This window comes from Leucopleurus acutus (genome assembly GCF_964270905.1).
Source record: "Leucopleurus acutus genome assembly, chromosome: 8".
Taxonomy (NCBI): Eukaryota; Metazoa; Chordata; class Mammalia; order Artiodactyla; family Delphinidae; genus Leucopleurus; species Leucopleurus acutus.
The window spans coordinates 66296975-66318165 of NC_139151.1; the positions used below are offsets into that span (position 1 = coordinate 66296975).

General features: G+C 51.1%; 1 protein-coding gene across 1 annotated transcript in view; it reads left to right on the plus strand.

Moving 5' to 3' along the window:
• The window catches only part of LOC309965384 (F-actin-monooxygenase MICAL2-like), a 144550-nt gene that overhangs the window by 104818 nt on the left and 18541 nt on the right, over positions 1-21191 (plus strand). The window contains exons 9-17 of the mRNA XM_082844856.1: positions 311-568; positions 1739-1854; positions 2701-2827; positions 3474-3564; positions 4706-4853; positions 5910-6109; positions 6507-6613; positions 13954-14022; positions 16932-17075. Coding sequence (XP_082700982.1) covers positions 311-568; positions 1739-1854; positions 2701-2827; positions 3474-3564; positions 4706-4853; positions 5910-6109; positions 6507-6613; positions 13954-14022; positions 16932-17075 — 1260 coding nt within the window. The remainder of the gene's footprint in view (positions 1-310; positions 569-1738; positions 1855-2700; positions 2828-3473; positions 3565-4705; positions 4854-5909; positions 6110-6506; positions 6614-13953; positions 14023-16931; positions 17076-21191) is intronic.

The following is a 21191-nucleotide window of genomic DNA, read 5'->3' on the forward strand; positions in this document are numbered from 1 at the left end:
AAAAAATTTCCTCCCCTAGGAATTTCTATGCTTCCTTCTTTCTGATAAGGAAAGCCCTGTAATATATCACATTTCCCTCTTGCCTTGGATGCCAGGAAGCTCAAAGCCAAATTTGATGCTTAATCATAACTCTGTTAATGTTCACAGATGGCTGATTTGGTTCCTCTTTATTCCCTTGGCCCCCATTTTCTATTTCTGTTTTGATTCACCTCTGCAAATCCATTCCATGTCCTTTTACAGAGAAGTAGGTATGACTCCTTGCCCTTTTGAGGGGCAGGTTGTTACACTGTGCTCTTGTTCTTTCTCCCAGGACTATATCGACACAGAGATGCTGCTGTGTGCAGAGAATGTGAACCAGGACAACCTGCTTTCCTATGCACGCGAAGCTGCAGACTTCGCCACCAATTACCAGCTGCCGTCTTTAGACTTTGCCATGAACCATTACGGACAACCCGACGTGGCCATGTTCGATTTCACCTCCATGTACGCCTCCGAGAATGCAGCCCTGGTGCGCGAGCGACAGTCACACCAGCTGCTCGTGGCCCTGGTGGGCGACAGCTTGCTTGAGGTACCGCCTGCTTTTGGAGCCCCCTCATTCCTGCTGGAAGACAGATCCCCACATTGCTATTCTAACTGGCAGCATCTGCTGTCCTGCAGCCCAACGGAAGGACAGGCTCTCAGCCAACTGGCAGGACTCTGCCGAGCCCGTCCTGGCCTCAGAGCCTGACCTTTGACGAAATTTAGAGGGGTCAACTCTGCCTGTATACAGGCAGGAACAATTTCTCTTGCCCCTCTGGGTTTTTCTGGGCTGACTTCTCGGTTGAAGTACAAAATTAAGCGGCCCGGGTCAGGCCATCCTTCCCAGAGCATGCAGATCCACAGCTGGTTGGAGACTTCTTCCTCCTCTGGGTGGATTTCTGTAGCCTGTCAGCATCGAGTTCGAATAGGAGCAAGAAAGGAGTGTGGGCCCCAAAGTCCATGGCCTCCCTGCTCAAAATTCTTCCCAGAAAATGTGCAGATGCTAGGATTCTTACATTAAATGAATGATTTCAGAAAGGGTAAATTTTTATCTTAATGTAAGCACGGACCAAAAAATGTTGATGTATTTACCCGAAGTTAGCATCAAATTTCAAACCGCGCTTTGGGTGCACGTGGAACAGTTCAGATAGAACTTAGCTTGGTGAATCAATGCTTGCTCACCACTGCGTGCGGACTCTAACCTGCGCTCCTTGCTTAAGCACTCAGCACCTCCCCTGCTTCTGTCCCAATCCTCCCTCCCAGCTTTCTCTCTCCCAGTACTTCCCACCCGTGCTCTCTGCTGCACCCAAACCAGACGGGCTGTTTTTCCATCCGGCTCCGTCATTTTCCCGCCACCAAGTCTTCGCCCACACTGTTCTGAACGGATCAAGATCAGAATCCTATTCATACTTTAAAATCAGCACGAATGCACCTCTTCCCTGAAGCATTCCCTGATTTCTATCTCCCTCCCTCAGGGTGGTTTTGCCTCTGCCTTTTTGAGCCCCCAAAGCAATTTTGCTGTTCCCGTGTCATAGCACCCTTGCATATGACTTTGTGCTACAGCTATTGGTGTTTGTGGTGAGTCCCAGTGGACTGCCTGTCACCTCTCTGTCCCCCCAGTGCCTCGCACAGGCCTGGCAAACACCAAGTGCTGGATAGAATGGGATGGCATTCTGGGGATCACTGGAATCAACTAGAACTTTGCATGTGTCCTTTGCAGCCGTTCTGGCCGATGGGCACCGGCTGTGCCCGCGGCTTCCTGGCAGCCTTTGACACGGCGTGGATGGTGAAGAGCTGGGACCAGGGCACTCCTCCCCTGGAGCTGCTGGCTGAAAGGTGAGTATTAACAGCAGGCCCCTCAGCTGGAGGCAGGGCCGGGTCAAAACTCAGGCAGGAGAGGGAGTGAGGCTGGATGAACCTGAAGCCTCTGCCCCCTCTCACCTGCCTTCCCACATGTGGCCTGATTTCATCATTGGGGTCCCCAAGGAAGCGTTCTCTGTCATGATCTCCCTCCCCCAGTGACTTTCCGTGGGGGCCAGGCCCTTAAGCCCTGGATGCCAAAGAGAAATCTTCAGGGCGGCCCTGAAGTTGGGGTTCTTGGCACTGCTCGGACACTGAGGAACCAGAAGAGGTTTAGGGGAAGCTTCCATTGCAGCACCGAGTCCCACTCTGTTGGGGGCTGGGTGCTCTCACCTCCCAGGCCTCTTCTGCTGCTGAGATCCTGGGCTTCCTCCCAGACTCCTGCTGCTGGCCACGTGGCTGTGACAGCTGGTGGACCAGGATAAGTCAGGGCTGGCGGGTGCGGACGGGCCTCTGCTGGTCTTGGGTGTGGAGACCTGTGGTCATGGGGGACCAGCCACAGGAGGCAGGGTGGCTGAGTGGCAGTTATAGCAAAACCGCAGGTCTCTGGGCTGCCAGCTCTGAGTCCCTGCCCTCTGCCCTGGGGAGGAGGCCAGCCTCACCATCTCCCAGGGTCCCTCCTGCTTCCCCTTGACCATGTTGACCCTCCCCCGCTTTGCAGATCTCGAGAACCAGGAGGGCCAGGCATTGCTGGGAAGGGTTATGCAAACACAGATCTAAGAAGCTCTTGGGAGCAGGGGAAGGTGGGTGGAGGGGAGGAGTGGAGAGAAGACCGGAGGCTGCAAGAGCAATCCTTGACCTCTCTGCTCTGCCTTCCTCCAGAGAAAGTCTTTACCGGCTGTTACCTCAAACGACCCCAGAGAACATCAACAAGAACTTTGAGCAGTACACGTTGGACCCGGGGACGCGGTACCCAAACCTCAACTCAAACTGCGTCAGGCCCCATCAGGTAAGGCCTTGCCTGGAGTCCTGTGTGGGTCACCAGGCACTGAGCGGTGAGAAGTGGGGGGTCACCTAAAATCTTGGCACATCTTTGGGACCCATTGCCTCTTGGCCCAAAGGTGAGGCCAATTCCTCTCTCTGGGAAAGCCACAGAGTAAAGTAGAGTCAGCACCTCTCTAGCCAACAGGAGAGAACTAGAACACATGTAAGTGTGTGTCCACATATGTACCTGTATTTACGTATGTTTATTTGCCACTGAGCATATGCATTGCTGAGCATACCTCTCTCAAATAATCTACTTGATCAAATATCAAGTTCTTTCCATCCGAGGTCCTAGAGTCTATTTTTTCTCCCATCGACTTAAGAGTCACACAAGCTCTGACCTCTTCAGTCAATAGCACAAAGAATGGTGTGAATTTTAAAAATCAGCCAATTACATATATTCACACTTGAGTTCCCCCACGTTTGGGTGGATGACAGATCCACAGCTCTGTCTCAAGTTGCTGGTTCCCTTGCTGAAGGTCATGTCCTTCGGCGAGAGAGGAAAAGGGCAGCCATTGTCGATGAGAGGGTGGGGTGGGTTCAGCGGCCCTGCAACGACTAGGGTTTGGGGGAAAACTAGCAGACAGCTGTGTGTCCTCTCTCGCTCCTAGGTGAAGCAATTGTACATCACTAAAGAGTTGCACCAGTGCCCTCTTGAGAGGCTGGGCTCAGTGAGGAGATCCGTCGGCCTCTCCAGGCGGGGTAAGTGGCCCTCCTGGGACCCCAGCTTTGCAGGGAGGAGGCCTGCTGGGTGGCCACTGGGGCACAGGCCCTGCAGCCAGCCTGGCTCTGATCCAGTGACCTGCATGACCTTGGCCAGGGGCCTCTGCTCTCTGCACTTCAGTTTCCTCTTCTGTAAAACCGGGACAAGGACAGTACCAACCATAGGATCACTGAGTGGGTTAGAGGCGAGCGCTTGACACATTAAAGTGAACCGGACTGACTTCCCTGGGACTTGCTTTTCTTCTCCTGTTGTTTCCAGCATGAGGAGTCTTGTCTCTCCAGCTAGATAACGAGCTCCATGTGCTTCACTCTTCTCCTGGGCTTCCAGGGCCTGGCACAGTGCTGTGCACAAGGCTGGTGCTCAGTGTGGAGGGAAGGGGTGATTAAGTGACCAGCTTCCCAGCGTCCACCCGGCTGTGCTCAGGTCACCACCCTGCTTAAAGACACACCTGGCTTCCACTGCCTGCCCAGACCTTGCATCCTGCCCGCCATCGGGCAAACTCAGCCTCACCAGCCACCCCTCCCTGCCTTCCACACCCACACGCCCTGCTGCTGCCGGCCTTTAATAAACCATGTCACATAACATGGCAGGTTTCTCTAGATTCTTTGCCACGGCACAGTCCTTTCTGTTTTCCTGGAGATCTCCTTCTGTCCTAGACACTCTTCTAGAAGCAGTCAAATGCACCTCCTCCATGACCCTTTCTTTGGCGAGTTCCCCTGCCCTGGTAGACTCTGGCAAACCCACTCATGTGCTCCCCTGGCATTGGGTTTCTCTGTTATTGTCACCCACTTCTGTGTCTGTCTTCCCCACAAGATAAGCATGTTGTTGGCAGAGTCCATGTCACCCTCACCTCTTTGTTCCTAGCCTCTAACCAGGACCTGGCCAGAGGGCGTCTCAGGAACTCTTTCCTGCAGGAGAGCATGCTTCCTGTCCCAACATCCTGCCCTCCTGCATGCTCTTGACAGGACCCCCTCATGGGGCTGCAGCTGTGCCCACAGCCCCTGCCTCAGTGCTGTTCCTCCTGGTCCCCACCCGTGGTGGCCGACAGAGCGGGTCCCCAGGGGAGCTGCTGAGATTTCCGTAGAGCGCTTCACCACTGTCCATCTCCTCTTGCTGCAGAGTCAGACATCCGGCCCAGCAAGCTCTTAACCTGGTGCCAGCAGCAGACCAAGGGCTACCAGCATGTCAACGTCACAGACCTGACCACTTCCTGGCGGAGTGGCCTGGCCCTGTGTGCCGTCATCCACCGCTTCCGGCCTGAGCTGATGTGAGTTTGGGGCCCAGCTGGACCTGGCGAGCCCCTCATGGCCCAAGGGGACCCTGGAGACAAGGGAGACCAGGGCTGTTCTAGATACAGAATCTTCAGCACGTAGATCAGCATTTCTCTTTGCATACTTTGAATTTGTATTTTTTCTTCAGCTTGTTCTTTTTCCCTTGCACTGATTATTCTGCCAGCAACTTGTTGGATCTGCGTTCCTTCTGTGTAAGGAGCAGAATGACTCGGGCTCGGTGATCGATTGCACTCATACACCAAACCCCTTTCATTTGGGAAATTTGAGTGTTCACACCTAGGAGCCCTACCCTCAAGAGAGGACTTATGGGCGAGATCTAATTCTGGGGACCAGCTTGAGGGTTTTACAGCCAAAAGAATTAGATTCGTGACCCAGATCCGTTAGCTGTATACTGTTGGGCAAGCCCCTCATCTTCTCTGAGTTTGCCGTCTTCATCTATAAATCAGGAATAATGGCAGGGTCATTAGGAAGATTGGATTCTGTTTGTGGAAATGCTTTGTGATGTTGAAAGCACAATACATCTATTATGCTGTGTTTAAATCAACTGCAGTGTAACCTCACACCCAGGAGCAAATCCATCCAGAAGGCTGGATGGAAACCTAGTAAAGTTTATCAACTGGTACCTTTAGGAAATGAGGTTGCCTTGAGAAGGGGATGAGGCTCTCACCTCTTACTTTATATAACTTGATTCTTTTATTTACAAGAAGCCCATATCACTTTTGTAATTAAAAGGAAAAGAACGAATGGGAACTATTCAAAAGTAAAGTAGTTCAAAAATTTTCCAATTATTTTCTGATTTTTTTCATCCCAGGTAGCAGATGACATTTTCATGGCCCAGATCTGATTGGTTCCACCCTGAGTGAGGACAGGGTTAGCGTCTTCTGGCTGAGGCCCCCTGAGGGGTGGGGGGTAGTGGTGGAGGGATTGGAGCAAGGACATTGTCACTTGCAGTGCTCCTTATGGCTAAGTTTGCTCAGCTCTTCACCCCTCTGCATCCTCTCTGAAAACTTCACCTTGTTCTGATTCTCCAGCAACTTTGACTCTTTGAATGAAGATGACACTGTGGAGAACAACCAGCTGGCATTTGACGTGGCCGAGCGTGAGTTTGGCATCCCCCCAGTGACCACGGGCAAAGAGATGGCCTCAGCCCCGCAGCCCGACAAGCTCAGCATGGTCATGTACCTCTCCAAGTTCTATGAGCTCTTCCGGGGCACCCCGCTGAGGCCCGTGGGTAAGGACCTGCTTTCAGGATGAGGCTTTGCCAGCCCCTGAGCCGTCTCTGCCCTGTGCCCACATCTGGCTGCTCTTCACACTGATGTCCTCTGTTCTGGGGCTGACCCCTGCCCTCCCTTTGCCTTTGAGCCCAAACAAGGGTGGACCCCATGCACCCAGACCCATGTATGTAAGTGGGTCCTGTGTGGCAGGTGCCACATGGGGCTGGCCTGCATCTGCCCTTGTCACCGGGAGATCACTGACAGAGTGGCACCAGCCCTCTGTGCAGGCCACTGACAGCTTCGGTTGGGGGTGAGGGAATTATTTTGGAGGGGCCTTGTCTCAGTGACACCCCGTGAGCTGTGGGGGAGCAATGGAAGGATCTGGATCTCAGTCTTACTTTTATTTCCTAACAGATGCTTGGCGCAAAAACTACGGAGAGAATGCTGACCTTGGCATGGCCAAATCATCCATTTCTCATAACTATCTCAACCTCACGTTTCCAAGGAAGAGAACTCCACGAGTAAGTTTCGGCCTGGGTTTGTTTTATTTCTTCTTGCACGTGGATGGGTGAGGGGAAGGGAGATGCCACGTGCTGGGTCTGTTTACGCTGATAAATTACCCAGATCGAGCGCTCAGGAAGACATGAGTAGAACTCAGTCAAGTTCCCCTGCGCCATGTAGCCAGCTTCAGTGCCTTCAATGTGGTTATAGGAAGGACAGGGTAGAGAGCAAAGAGGACATGCTGGTGAGTATTTTTAAAAGTAAGTCAGATTAGCTCTGCCTCCTAAGCAGGGAGATGGACATGATACCTCACTTTGTTAAGCGATTTAGATCCAGAACACGATGGCCGTTTAGTAGCAGAAGTGGATGATGAGGCTACATTCACATATTCTGTTCCATTCATTTTTTTAATTCATTCATTCAACAATGTTTACTGGGCCCTGTTCATGCCAACTTTAAGGCTGAGTGTTTTGTTTGTTTTTGACAAGGGGAGCAAATATACAGAGGTGAGTAATATATGGACCTTGCCTTTGAGGAGCTCAGAACCTAATAAAGAGATGCCCAAATTTTCCCAACTTATGGCACCTTTAGTGTCTCAGTAATTCTTTTTCACACTGCCCCCAGATCAAAAGAAATGCCTAAAATTTTCATTTGTTAAGTAGTTATATCCAAATAACTTGGTAGGGGAATTTTGCAAGGTGTGTGACAGACATCACCGTGCTTCCCTAGAAAATCTAAACTATCCCGCGGCTCCTCTCCGAGTTCACTCTGGTGCCACGGGGTGCCTTGGTACGCGGTTTGGAAACCACAGGCCTAATGAGAAATTACAGGGTAATAGGAATGACGACATCTCCATGGAAGGTATAATACAAGTTGCCTTGCTTGATGCGCTCATTTTACAGATAAAAAGTGGAGGCCCAGAGATGTTAGGCTGCAGGGGCTCGCACAGAGCTTGCCTTCCCTCCAGTGACTCGGCAGAGGGCTGCAGGCCTCTGCGTGCGTCTCAGTGTCTCTGGGTTGCCACAGGCTCTTAACCGCTGGCCAGTCATGACTTGTCCTGCCAACCCCTCCGCCCAGGGTGGGGCTGGGGCCCCATGGCCTCCTTTCCTTGCCTGGGCTGTGTGATCAGTGGTCACTTTTTCCCCTGAGGGCTGTGCTCCCTGGAAGGCAGCAGCGGTTGTGCTGACTCTAGGAACTGGGTACTTAGTGTTCTACACGCCCTGTCTCTAGGAAGGGACAGGCTCGGGGGCTGGGGAGGGCGGGTGTGCGGGTCAGCTCGGGTGTCAGCAGAGCAGCTGAAAGGCTGCGCTGCACGCCGCTGCCCTGTGCCCCTCTGCTCCCCGAGCTGCCCCGCTCAGAGCCTCTGTGGAGATGCCGTGGCCCACCGTGGGTCACACTGAGCGAAAGCTGTCTTCCGGAGCCCCGTCGTCGGCTTGCCCTACCTCAGCCCAGCTGCTTTTCCTCTGGTGACCGAGGACCCCTGCTTTGGGCCACTCCATCCCAGGCAAGCCAGTGCAGCCTTTCTGGAAGCTCTCTGAGCCCACCATTTATCACTTTTCTCCGTTCACCCACTTTCCTTCCACCACTTAGCCCACAGCTGGGAACTGGGGAGGCATGTTTAAACCTTTCACTCACCACACCTCTGTTTACAGAGTGACCGAATTGAAACAGCCTGGCCAGCTCTGGCTCAGGAGGTGGGAATGGTCAAAAGTCAGCCGTCAGCCAGGCCCTCCAGGCCCTCTGAGGGCGCCGGAGCGGCACTCCACCTCGTCCTGGCTCTGCTAGCAAATGCAGCGGGGATGCGTGGGCTCTGCCCGGCCCAGCCCTGGCTGACTTTGGCCCACGTCCAGTCGCCTCCAGGGTGTGCTCCTTGGCTGCCCATCTTGAGAGTGGTTAAAATCCACAGATCTGATTCCCTCCCGTGGCCCCAGTTAATGTCTAAAGTTTGCCCTGCTTCTCGGATAGGTAGAGAGATTAGGTCATTGAAGTAAGTGCCTGGTGTGGGCATTAGTTGTCCCACCCTTTTTCCTCAAACTGGTGGGTTGGTGGGTTTGCAGGGCCACTGGGTCACATTCTGCCCTGGCACTAAAACACCCCAGCATATACTGTCCACCACTCAACGCCAGTGCAATGGTCCGACCACGTGCAAAGTACCTTCTCCCCTTTCTATCACGTGTCTTCTTCTTATATCTGGATCCCTTTTTGGTCTGGAGAAATCTGTTTGCAATGCTCTTTGGTCTTAACATGTCTCATGACCAAAGAGTACTGAGTCCACTCCAGGTTGCCCCTGGACACGCACAGAGGAGGTCTGCACAGGAGACTGAAAACTGCACACGTACACGGGGCTCCCCCGCAGTTATACAAGAAGATGTCAGTGCAATTAGACACGCAGTTTTCACTGCCCTGGTTCACGCGCCCCTACGGACTGGAGATGCAGGCTAGGCTGCGCTTGCGTGATTTTGTACACCAGAGCTCAGACACACGATCTGTATGTACAGGCGCATCTGTATTTGACCTCGCCCCCTCCTCTCGTCCCTCCATGCCCCTCCCTCCCCCCTCACTGACTTCAGAGGACCATCTTGATACGGGGATGGAGCAGCCCACCTTTGTTCGCGCGTGGCCTCATAATCTGAAGAGGGCTCCTTGTTTCTCTCCTGAGCCAGTCTTACAGTTTCTCTCCCTCCTGGTTTTTGATGTTGGTGTTAAATTCTTCTTTCCTCCCTAATCCTATTTTCCTGATAACATCCAAACTCCAGCAAAAGAGAACAACTTTGGGCAAAATTGAAGGCTCTTCCTCCATCCAGAAACTTGTTTATTTTAGAGAGAATGACTTTCCCATTCCACGCCAAGAGGGTCGTGCCTCTGGTGAGTGGTAACCTACTGGGGTTGGTTATCTCTGAAGACTGGATGGCCCACGCCTGGGGAGGAGGAGAAGAGCTTAGGGATTCTGTTTTCCTCTTAAAGAAAAGCCCTTGGTCTGCTGCAGATCTGCCTCTGTCCCAGTCAGCAGTTGGAAGCCTTGTAGCATGGGACAGTTCCTAGAGACTCCAAAGCTCTTGTCACCAGGCTCACAGGTGACATCTGATCACACATATGTGGTCTCTGTCTCTTGTGTGTGCATATGAGTGCATACACACACACACACACACACACACACACACACAACCTGTCTGTGCTCACCTCATCTTACCACACGTGGGTAATGCCTAGATTTATGTCCACTTCAGTTATGACACATATTATATTGCATACATGGTCGAGGTGTCTGATCTTTGTTTTCCCCATTCTGGGCCCATTCCTTGAGGGACAACACAACACAGAAGTTGTCATTTGTCCCTGGAAAGCCCATCCTAGAAGACAGGTGGGTGGCCCCAGGATTCATCCTGCTCGGCTGGCTGATTCTGACCCAGGTCCTCCTCTAGCGCTGACCCTGGTGGAGTGGGGTTCACAAAGCATGACTCAGATCGGTGTCTGGTCTGAGCTGGAGGGTCCCCCTCCCAGCTCTTCTCCTTGACCCTCCTGCACAGACACTTTCCAAAGATCCAGGGGCAGTTATATAAGAAAGTGCTTCCTCCATTCACCCAATCATTCAACACAGATTTACCGAGTCCCCGTATTATGCTGAGTTCTCAGTGCTGGGGGCACAGCAGTGAACAAAGAGGGCCAAGTTCTCTGCTGGAGGGAGCTGACCTTCCAGTGTGACTTCCTGAGTTCCTCTCACTCCCCTTCTCCAGCTCTTTTCACAGAACCACCCACCCAGCAGCCAAAACTCCCACTAGGGTTCTCGTACTTCTCAGTACGAGTCTTCAGAGACTTGAAGATGGCTTAGGGAGTCAACCCAGGTACTGATGCTGCCCGGGTCAGTTAGCACAGGGCTTAAGCAAGGTGCCCACCCCCATCCCACCCTGGGCACCTGTGGTCTGCAGGTCGCTGCTGAGGGTGATCGCTCTCCTGTTCTCTGTGTAACTGCAGCCTGGGATTCTGCGCTGACTTATAGAATGGGGATGCAAGCTGAAGCCCAGACGACAGATACGTATTTGGGTCTGGTGGGGATTCAGCACGTGTTCAAACCTCTCAAAGTTCCTCAGCTTGTCTGCAAAGTATCGTAATAACATAAACATTGCATTGCTGCAGACAACGTTGAACAAGTGTGAGCTGCAGGTCTGAGCTCCTTCTCTGGCACATGGAAGGGGCTCTGTAAATGATGGTCCCCATCCCATACTGACTAAATGAAGATGCTCGTTTTCTGAAAACGGTAAAACTAGTTGGGGTGACCACTGGCTTCCGTACTGCAGCCATGATGGATCCAGCATTTCACAGTGTCATAGTGCATTTGCTCCTCTTGTTACATTTTGAGGAAGGCATGGGACATGTTCTCATCCCAGTTTAAGAGATGGGGAAACTTGGTCTTAGGGAGATTATAATGCAGTGCCATATAGGTGGTAAATGTCAAAGCCAGAACTAGAATTCAGACTTTCTAATTCTGTGAATAGCACTAACCTAACTTAAAATGTCTAACACTTATATAGCACTTCAGAGGAGAAGAAGTGTCTTATATACATGAATTTGTTCATCCTTACAATAAGTTACTTATGAGCTAGATAGTATAGTATCGTAGAAGTGAGGAAACTAAAGTCAGAAGAGTTGGGTGATTTTCCTAAGGTCACTTAGCCGGGATGTAATTCATGTCAGAACTCGAACCCATGGCTCCATACTGCTCTGCCATTGAAGGGAAGAGCTCTCTTGCCAGTGTCACTGACCATCTTTCTAAATATCATGGTGGCCAGTATACTCTCAGGACACTGCCTACAATGGCCAACCTCTCTTCCTATGACCTGGATCTGAATTTCTCCACCAGCTAACTAAATATAAAGTCGGAGCTGAAATCACCTTAAGTCTGGCAGTATGGGAACGTGATTATCTTGTGCTGATCAAATACATGATGAGATTGGTAGACATGTGTCTTTGATTTTTTTTTAATGGAGAACACCAAGTAGTTTAATGAATGCCTTTTGGTATATAGGATCTTTCAAATCATTGGGAAATAATGACAAGAAAGTATCTTAGGGTGAAAGGGCAGGAAAAATTAATAAGAAAGTGAGTTATTTGTTTATTCTCATACTCTCTTGGGGCACAATAAGTATTTTCTTCCCCCTTCTACCCCAGTTCTCTACAGTGCTAAGCAGAGACCAAGGAGAGGGCATTACGGAGGCATTTTTGGCTGCCCAATAGTGATATACAGATAAGAAAAAAATTAGATAAATCTCTAGATTTGTGTTTTCTCAAGCTTTTTGTTTTAACCTAGCTCTTATCTGAGAATCAGTGCTTCCATGATAAATCCATAAGGAAGAACAGAGACCCTGTGGATTTGTGTGTTGCTAACCACATAGACTGCATTTTATTGTCCCATGGGTCTGGCTGAATCAGAGGAGCTGATGTTGCCCCACCCACTTCCTTTCACCCCTCCCCGCAAGGATTTGGGGGTCTTCTTAGGTGCTACTGCTGGGTACCCTCCCCCCAGGAGTGTTTTCTGTGAGCCTGTGGCTAACGTACTGAGTTTGGATCCAGGCAGGCTCAGTTGGACCAGTCACAGCCAGGGCTGCTGAATGCAAGAGAGTAAGATGTGTTGCTCTTTGAGGGAAAAGCCAAGTCCTCATTTAAGGTGGAAACAAGAAGAACAAGACGATGCATGAAGTGTTCTTGTTGGGAGGAAACCCTGTATTTTCACAGGCACGTCTCCGGGCCAGTGCAGGGCTCACAGGCCGTGGAGCCAGGCACCCAGACAGCCTGGGCCTCTAGGACCCGATGCGGTAAATAAGGTCATCTGTTTCTCTTGGTGTTGGCCCAAACATTTGGGTTGAAATCATTCCATTCACAGAATAATGATTTATTAGAAGCTGAGGAAAATGTTGAAGGGAAGGCGAGGCCCTTTGATCTGTTGTTTTATGCTGCCTGAGCAAGGGAAGGGTCACATTTTTGAACAAATATCAGTAACTAAACTGTAGTTAATTTTGTCTTCAAATTTTTTTACGGTGCTGGTAAATAGGAGGAGGGGCGGGGTGATGGGGAGTGAAAGTGCAGGGGAGCAGGTGCTTGCCTGTGGAAGTAAGTTGAGTACACACTTGACTGCGTGCTGGGGACTTTGAGCATTACTGTTGATTTAGAACAACCAGGAGGTGAAGGATCCTCTGTGATGGGGCAAGGTGAGAATGTGTGGGGCTGACTGGGCAGCATGCCTGGGTTTGAGAGGAGAGGGTAGCCAGCAGCCCTTTCGGCTGCATCCAGTGTGGAACAAAGGCTGGGATTTAATCTGGCCCTGCTATGGAGGGCCCCACTGAGGGTGTCGGAGGCTCCCCCAGGGAGGGACACGCATAGTCGGTGGGGACGGCTCCATGGTCCTCAGTGGGCTGGCTGTTTGGGGAAGGTCCCAGCTCGAGGTCTAACCCCAGTGTCAAGGAGAGGCTAACCCAGCAGGGTGCATGGCGAGCCACTAAATCTAGCCTGCAGCCCCATCCCAGCTCGTGGCATCAGCTCAACCAGTGCAGTCCCCCTCCTTCCCTTGAGGAGATAAGTCAGACCACAAGTGCGCCCTTGGGTGGCCTTTGCAAGGGTCATGCAATGGGCTTAGGTAGGGCAGGGTTCTCTGGATTTAAATGTCCAGATTTTGGAAGAAGAAAGTGGGCTGTAAGGGGTTATCAATGGGACAACCATGCAATTTGTTGTCTAAACCAGGATATTTTTGAAAATGAAAGGGGGCACTATTCATAATTATGCTGGGGGAAAGAAGCAATACATCAAACTGTCCTGGGCAAACTGGGCTGTATGGTCACCATAGTTTTCAGGCCATATCTGATGCTACTTTGAAGTTAACATAATGTCATTTACCAGTAGCTGCAGTGGTGGCTTAATGGCAGGCGTAATTTGCCATCAAATTCCTGGACAGCTGATCTAAGTCCCGAGAATCCCCGCCTGTGAGGGGAGCCAGTGGCACCTCTTCGTAGGAGGTGATCTCCACGGGGCAGCATCAGCAGGCCCAGCTGGGACCACTCTGAGTCCAAGGTCATTGACAAGGAGACAGTCCCTGCCCATGTCACAGGGATTCTTTGTGCTTTGGAATGTTTTGACATGATTTGGGGGGCTGTGTTCCCACCCCCTTCTGACAGAAGCCCTGGCTCCCGAGGTTGGGGAAGGCTCCCTCCTCTGTGCCTGAACAGAGCCGAAAGCATGTGTCACAGTGCAGGGTAATTTCTGCCCATCTGTTTCCTGGGCCGGCAGCTGTGGCGGGCAGGGCTGGATCCCCAGTGCTGGCATCGCAGCCCTTGACAGCCCTGAGCTCACCATGCTTTCTTGGCCATCACAGGTGGACAGCCGAACCGAAGAGAATGACATGAGCAAGCGGAGGCGGAAAGGCTTCAACAACCTGGACGAGGTGCGTGTGCTCAGTGTCGGTTTACACAAAGCCCGTTTCCTGACAGCCAGTGGCCACAGCCCGCCCACCTGACTGTGGCAGTCTCCCTGCCCTTCTTTCTTTCCTCTCTCATGAACCACTGGGTTCCAAGCTTGGCTTGATGGGAAAAAGTTGGGTCTGGTCACTAGCTATGTCACCCTCCCAAGGTGTGGCTTATATCTGTAAAACACAGATGATGCATTTGCAATGGATGACATTTTGCAGAAATTTTAAAGATTAAGTAAGAGGACGTGTATAACATGCCAATCGTGGTCTTTGGCACCTAGGGTAATCAAGATATAATCACTATTAATAGTAAGCAGTAAAGAGGCACCAGCAGTCCCACTTTTCTCCCAGTCCTAGTTTCTACCTTTTGTGTTTTCTGTAAAGCAGATATCCCAGCGCCCACAAATGCCACCTTCTGGTGAGAGAAGAAAGTTTCAGGCTACTTTGTCAAAGCCAAGCATGAGTCTCTCTCCTGCTACTAAAAAATTGATCAGAAAAAGAGTATCAGTTCTTGCTTCCCCAGGCAGCTCTGTAAAGAGACCTGAGATATATAGCTCATTCCAAAAAGCCATTCTAATTCCACAAAAGCAAGCTTAGATACTGTCTGTGAACTGTAGGATATCAGCTTTAGCTAGCCTACTGGCTGATACCAAAATGATGACATAGAAGCAAGGGGGATCATTTGTAGGATGCATTCATACTTCATTTATAGGACTTAGAAAGAAACTTCTTTTATCTTATATGGTTGAAGAACTGCTGCTCTTGGCTGTGGCATGAGCAAGAAGCCAGTGAACAGGGAGACAGTTGAGAGGAAGAAGCCGTGGCTGATGAACTGGGCTGGAGAAGCATCCCATTCCCCAGTTACGGGTATTGGCTCTGCCTTAAGTGCCTGTGATTCGCTCCCGCCTCCTCCCAAGAAGCTTCCCTTGGATACATTTTATCCCCGCGGGGAAGTCTTCTCCTGCCTTTCATCTGTGGCTTATCTGAGGGGGTGTTTGTGCTGTTTCTGTTGTTGGCAGCACAAGATTTAGAGTGTGGGAAGAAATCTGGTTGCACCTGCCCCTTCTGAAATGGCTCTGTTTTCTGGGCCAGCTGTTTTGCTTAAGTCAGATTTAACCAAGCAATGATTCTCTCTAAATTCTTGCTACTCATAAAGTGTGGGCCAAGAACAAGGGCACCAGTATCACCTGGCAGCTGGTTAGAAATGCGGACTCTCAGGGCCTACCCCAGACCTCTTGAATCCAAATGTGGTTTTGAAGGAGACCCACCAGTGATTCACATGCACATGAATGTCTGCAAAGGGCCTCTCTGCACGACCCACTGTCCTGGCCTCCTTGGGCCTGTACAAACAGTGACCAGCCTAGTAAACTTGCCCTATTCACACTCAAGCCTGGGTTGCTATGCAGAGTTAGTTCCCACTTTGAAGTAGGGAGTGACCCTTTGGCTTGTGTTTGTCCAACTCTTCAGAGTAACTGTGCATACAAGGTTTCCCATGGGGCTGCTACTCTTAGGGAATCTTAAAAAAAACCCCAAAAACAGTTGACTACAGCTTGCCTCTTCCCATGAATTTCTTCTAAGTGAACATATCTTTGTTTTGAGAACATCTGTTCCTGGGAGGGAAATTCATTGTCTCCTCAGGAAAACTGACTACCCTCTTGAAGTGACAATGCCATTTGTATTCCTGAGGCTGATGGGAGCAGATCTATGTTACCGCGGAACAGACATTCACTGGACACTCATCATTTTTAAAGTTTTATTTGAGCAGATGAGCTAAGAAAATCTTACATAGAATTCCATTTCCTAAAACAGCATAACCAACTGGTCACGGTCAACATCTAAACAGTCACAAGTCGTGTCGATATCACGTGTCCCGAAACAAAGCAATGAGAAGGGCCCTTCACCTCCGTTACATCCTTCTCCAAAATTCCTAACTCTGGGCTAATCATGAGCAAACATCAGCCCGACCCAGATGGAGGGATTTTGCACAAAATAGCTGACCAGTCCCCTTCAGAACTGTCAAGGTCATGAAAGACAGCGAAAGGTGGAGAAACCATTACAGATGGGAGGAGGCTGAGGAGGCATGATGACTAAATGCAATGTGGGATCCTGGATTATGTCCTGGAACCTAAAAGGACATTAGTGGGAAACTGGCCCGGTCTGAATCAAGTCTATAGTTCTGTTAATGGTATTGTGCCGGTGTTCATTTCTTAGTTTTGATAACAGTGTCATAATTATTCCAGATGTTAACGTTAGGTGCAGCTGGGTCTACGGTACGCAGGAACTATCTGTGCTGTCTTTGTAAGTTTTCTGTCAATCTAAAATTATCTCAAAATTAAATGTTTTTTTTAAAGATAGCAACAACAGAGCAGGACTCGTTGCTACTGGGAGTGGGGCGCAGAGGAGAGAAGGGAAGCCCAGAGCCTGTGCCTTGCCTCACTGACATCCCCTCTTGCTTCCTTCACACCCCAATTCTTCACCCTTTGTCAGCTACATGATATATTTTGAAAACTATTCCGCTCATCATTTCATTATCATATTTGACTTTTTCAACAGTCACATGAAGGTGGGTTACGGCTCGCATTTTATAGATTAGGAAACTTCAGAGAAGTAAATTGCCAAGGTCACTGGGCTGGGAGGTGAAAGAGTCAGAATTCAAACGCTAAGTGTCTGGCTCCCAAGCCTAGCTGTGCCCGTCTTTGAGAAGACTCGCCCCACCTGTGAGCACTGTCTCCAGAGTGGGCATTGCCCCCTGCTTTTGCCTCACTCCCTCAGACCACAGAGGGTGTCCTTCTTCAGGAAACTGTCCTGGTCCTGAGCCCCCAGGCCCCCTCCTTGATACCTGGGTTCCAGAACCAACAACCAATGCATTGATTTGGCTTTTGCAGCCTTCAGCCTTTCCCAGCCAGAGCTTGGGCTCCAATCAAGAGGGCTGTAAAGAAGGTGGAAATCAGAACAAAGTCAAGTCCATGGCAAGTCAGCTGCTGGCCAAGTTCGAGGAGAACTCTCGGAACCCCTCACTCCTGAGGCAGGTGAGTCCTGTCAGATGTTCGCTGACCCTGCCTACCTGGTAAACAGAACCCTCTGAGAAGCCAGCAGAAATGTCAGGCTAGCACTGGATCTCAGGTGTGCCAGCCAGACCTGGCTCAAAAGGAGTCTCAAGCTTCTTCTAGATTTGGAGTCAGACTTTTCTAAAAGGGGCTGGAGAGCAAATATTTTAAACTTTGGGCACCATCCGGTCTCTTGCAATTACTCAATTCTGCCATTATAGCATGAAAGCAGCCGTGGACAATCCGTAAACAAATGCACGTGGCCGTGTGCCAGTAAAACCTTATTTATAAAAACAGGCAGCAGGCAGGATTTGGCCCGAGGACTGTAGTTTGCTGGTGCCTATTCTGCACTGGGGAAGAAATCCTTGCCCCGATTTTGTTTTGCTTTGCAACCATGACTTGTTTTGCAGCCATCTTTGAGATGGTGCAGCTGGAGGGAGCTTTAGAGATGCTGATTGCCCAGTCCGTGGTGAGAACACCTGTCCGAACCAGGGTCTTAGCTCCATGTGGGCCCATAGGAATGGGGACCAACCTCGAGAGTGTCCCCTGCTGCCCCCCTCTCCTTGTTCCCTTGGGTCAGGCTGGCAGAGCTGTTGTGTCTGACCAGGGTCCATGTGAGGCTGAAGGAGGTGGGATGCTGTGGGTCAGGCTGCAGACCCGGCTGACTTCTCTTGGACTCTGACTTGGAGTCTGCACTTGGATGGTTTTGTTTGCTCCCCCGAATTCCTTTGGGGCACCACTGTCACATTACAAAAGCTTGGGACAAGGGGTTCAGTTTTTCTTTGGAGAACATCTGTCACATGACAGAATTAGGCTCCTCTCAGGAGAAAGACAAACAATTGGTTAATTCTGTTTAGAGGCAGTTATAGACATCTTCCTAGTCTTGATGTAGACCATGCCCCTCCTGGACAAACCGACCTTCCCCAGGAAGCCAGGTTTTATTATAAGGGGGCCATGTTCCTAAGACTTGTAACTGTCTGAGTTATTTTCTCAACTGTCCCTCCTGGAGGCTTGGCCCCTTGCAGCCCCCAGGTATTGATGAGGGCTTTCTTCCTTCAGAAGGACTGTAGCATCCCTTTCATCTAGTGGGCAGGAAGGACTTTGGGACTTGCCACCCTGGCCTGGTATGTGCCTGCCCAGTGCCCCGGGTCTGAGCCAAAAGCACAGCCTCCTGGAGATTCACACATTGTCCAAGAGAAGGGGACCATGGGACTTGCTGTTCACACGGACAGAGGGCCGGGGTTCAAGTTTCCCAGCTGGGCCCAGCTTGTCAGAGCTCAGCCCAGGGCTCGCTCAGCACCTGCAAACTCTCTCTCCCTGACTCTCCTCCTCTCCTCCCTCCAAGTGTCTGTCTGACTTGCCTTTTCCTTCCTATTTCCTGCGGCTGCCTTTTCGGACTCACCTTCCTCCTCCCAGGAGCACCGTGTCTCAGGGATAGGTAAGCCCATACTGCGCTCTTCCTCTGACCCTCCTGTTAACTCTCGCCGTCCCAAGCCAGAGGAGCCCACACCCAGCCCATCACCAACTCTGAAAAGGCAGGTAGGGCTCCTTCCAGTGGATGCTGTCTTGGTGAAACCAGAGGGAACTTTGATCCAGAGGGGTGGGGTCCGTGGCTGTCTCTACACCCCACATAGGGCTGATTGTAGATTCTCTGGGAAGGCAAACACAACTTGAGGTTACCACCCTTATAGGTAGGAATAACCAAGTATGCAGCATCTTAAAATACATGCCAATCAGGGGTATCGACTGACCAACTACCAGGCTCTTGGTGCTTTATTTGCTTGGGGAAAAACAGACCACGACACACAGGGTATTATGTGTGATGCCCCTGGGACTCTTAGCTTATTTGCAGACCTCTTGAGTAGGGTGATTTCTAAAATCAGTGGAGAAGTGACAGTGATGGTGGAATGGGCTCAGGTGCCCAGCTGGCCGCATGCCATTGAAGGGGTAAGACTGGGATGTGGTTAGACCTCCCCTGGTGTCTGAGCAGATGAGGACCTGCCCAGTGGGCAGGGAGGCAGCCAGGAGCCATGGGCTGAGGGTTTTTCCAGCTAATATCTCTGGGTTTGGAATTTGAATAGAATCACTATTATTGACCGCAGCACTCAAAAGTGCCTGGTCAGCATTAGAAATTTGATGTTGCTTCTCGGAGAGTGGAGGTCAAAGGAGGTCAGTGTGGACATATTGCAGTGATTCTATGTCTGTGTGTGTAAGAATCATCTAGAGAGCTTTATTAAAAATAGCAATCTCGGGCTTCCCTGGTGGCACAGTGGTTGAGAGTCCGCCTGCCGATGCAGGGGACACGGGTTCGTGCCCCGGTCCGGGAAGATCCCACATGCCGCGGAGCGGCTGGGCCCTTGAGCCATGGCCGCTGAGCCTGTGCGTCTGGAGCCCGTGCTCCGCAACGGGAGAGGCCACAACAGTGAGAAGCCCGCATACCGCAAAAAAAAAAAAAAAAAAAATCAATCCCTGGTACCCACCCCCTGACCAATTAAACCTGAATATCTGGGGGTTGGGCCCAGACTTTGGGAACCAGGGTGGTACAGGCTCTGATTCAGTGGGTCTGGAGTGTTGTTAATAACAAGACGGTATTGTTAAGGAGGATGTCAGGTGATACTGATGCAGGTGGTGGAAAGTCAACACCCAAGGTTAGTTTGGAATCTGACTCAAGGTGGCATCTGGCGTGCCCTTGTCCCTGGTCCTCATGGGGATTCCTCACGGTGGCGGGGCATCCATGGGAGGGCCACAGTTGGGAAGGAAGCTTGATTTTCCTTCTCCCCCAGTTTCCCTTGGTGGTTGTCACGGGGCATGTGCTCCGAGAGCTAAAGCAAGTGTCTGCTGGCGGCGAGTGCCCGAGCAGGCCCTGGAGAGCCCGAGCCAAGTCTGACCTGCAGCTGGGCGGGCCAGAAAATCCCGCCGCCCTGCCTGCCACCTGCCAGGGAGCGCTGGCCCTCTCCGGGGTGCTGCGGCGGCTGCAGGAAGTGGAAGAAAAGGTTCTCCAGGTGAAAGCCTTGCTCTTTGCCCTGTCTCTGCCCTGCCTGTGTCTAGGGTGCCTTCCTTTCCTCCCCTCCCTCCTCCTGTCCAGGGCGGGTGCCGTCTCCCATCCTGCCGTGTGTGCTGAGGGCCACAAGCCCACCTGGCGGCCTCCCCGCCTCTCCCCTCACAGTGTCTGTCTCTATCTCTTTTTTCTTTCTCCTTTCTTACCTTGGCTGCAGAAAAGGGCTCAGAATTTGGCCAACAGAGAATTTCACAAAAAGAACATTAAGGAGAAGGCGGCTCACCTTGCCTCTATGTTTGGACACGGGGATTTCCCGCAGGTAAATGCGGGGCTTTCAGAGCCCCCAGGAACCCAGGTGTTGGACATCCAGGGAGGTTACTTGAATCAGTCTCTGGAGATTCATTTCTTCCTTCCTTCTCCCTCTATAGCCTGAAAAGCTGTTCACTTTTTAAGTCACCAAAGGATTTGGACTGGCGTCTAAAAAAGCTCCAAATGAGAAGATTCAAAATAATTAGACAAATCGTGACAAAGGGAAAACCAAGGCAGAAAAGCGGGCTCAGGTCATAGGAAAACATTACTGAACAGAAACATGTGTGCTGTCAGATCTTAGACAGCTTCTGAGTAGGCTGAGCTTCCTAGGGGGTCAACACAAAGAGGGAAAGCTGGTCAACTGCGGGAGTCACATCACAGTGCCTTTAAGGTGAAAGCAAGCCAGTTGCTCATGAAGTCTGGGGACAGGATGGAGAGATGCCCCCATGGCCATCATTAGGGAGACCGTGAATGTCGAGGTCAACCACGTGCTGTAACCTGTGCTCTGCTTTTGCGAAAGGCAGCACCAGCCAGAAGAATGGCCTTGCCTCAGGATAGAAAGCACAGCCCCCACCCCCGGCCAGGCACTTATTTAGAAACTTGCTGAGAAGAAGAGGGTGTGCTCACAAGGAGATGACAGAATTGAGGATGAGGCCCCACGGCGCTTGCACGTGTAAGGTGCTCCCTTGCCTACAGCAAGCCTGGTCTCTAGAACATACCGCCTCTGCTGCTTTCACCCAGCCTCCTCCAGACCTGTGTCCTCTGCTACTTGGCAGAAGTCATAGACGTGG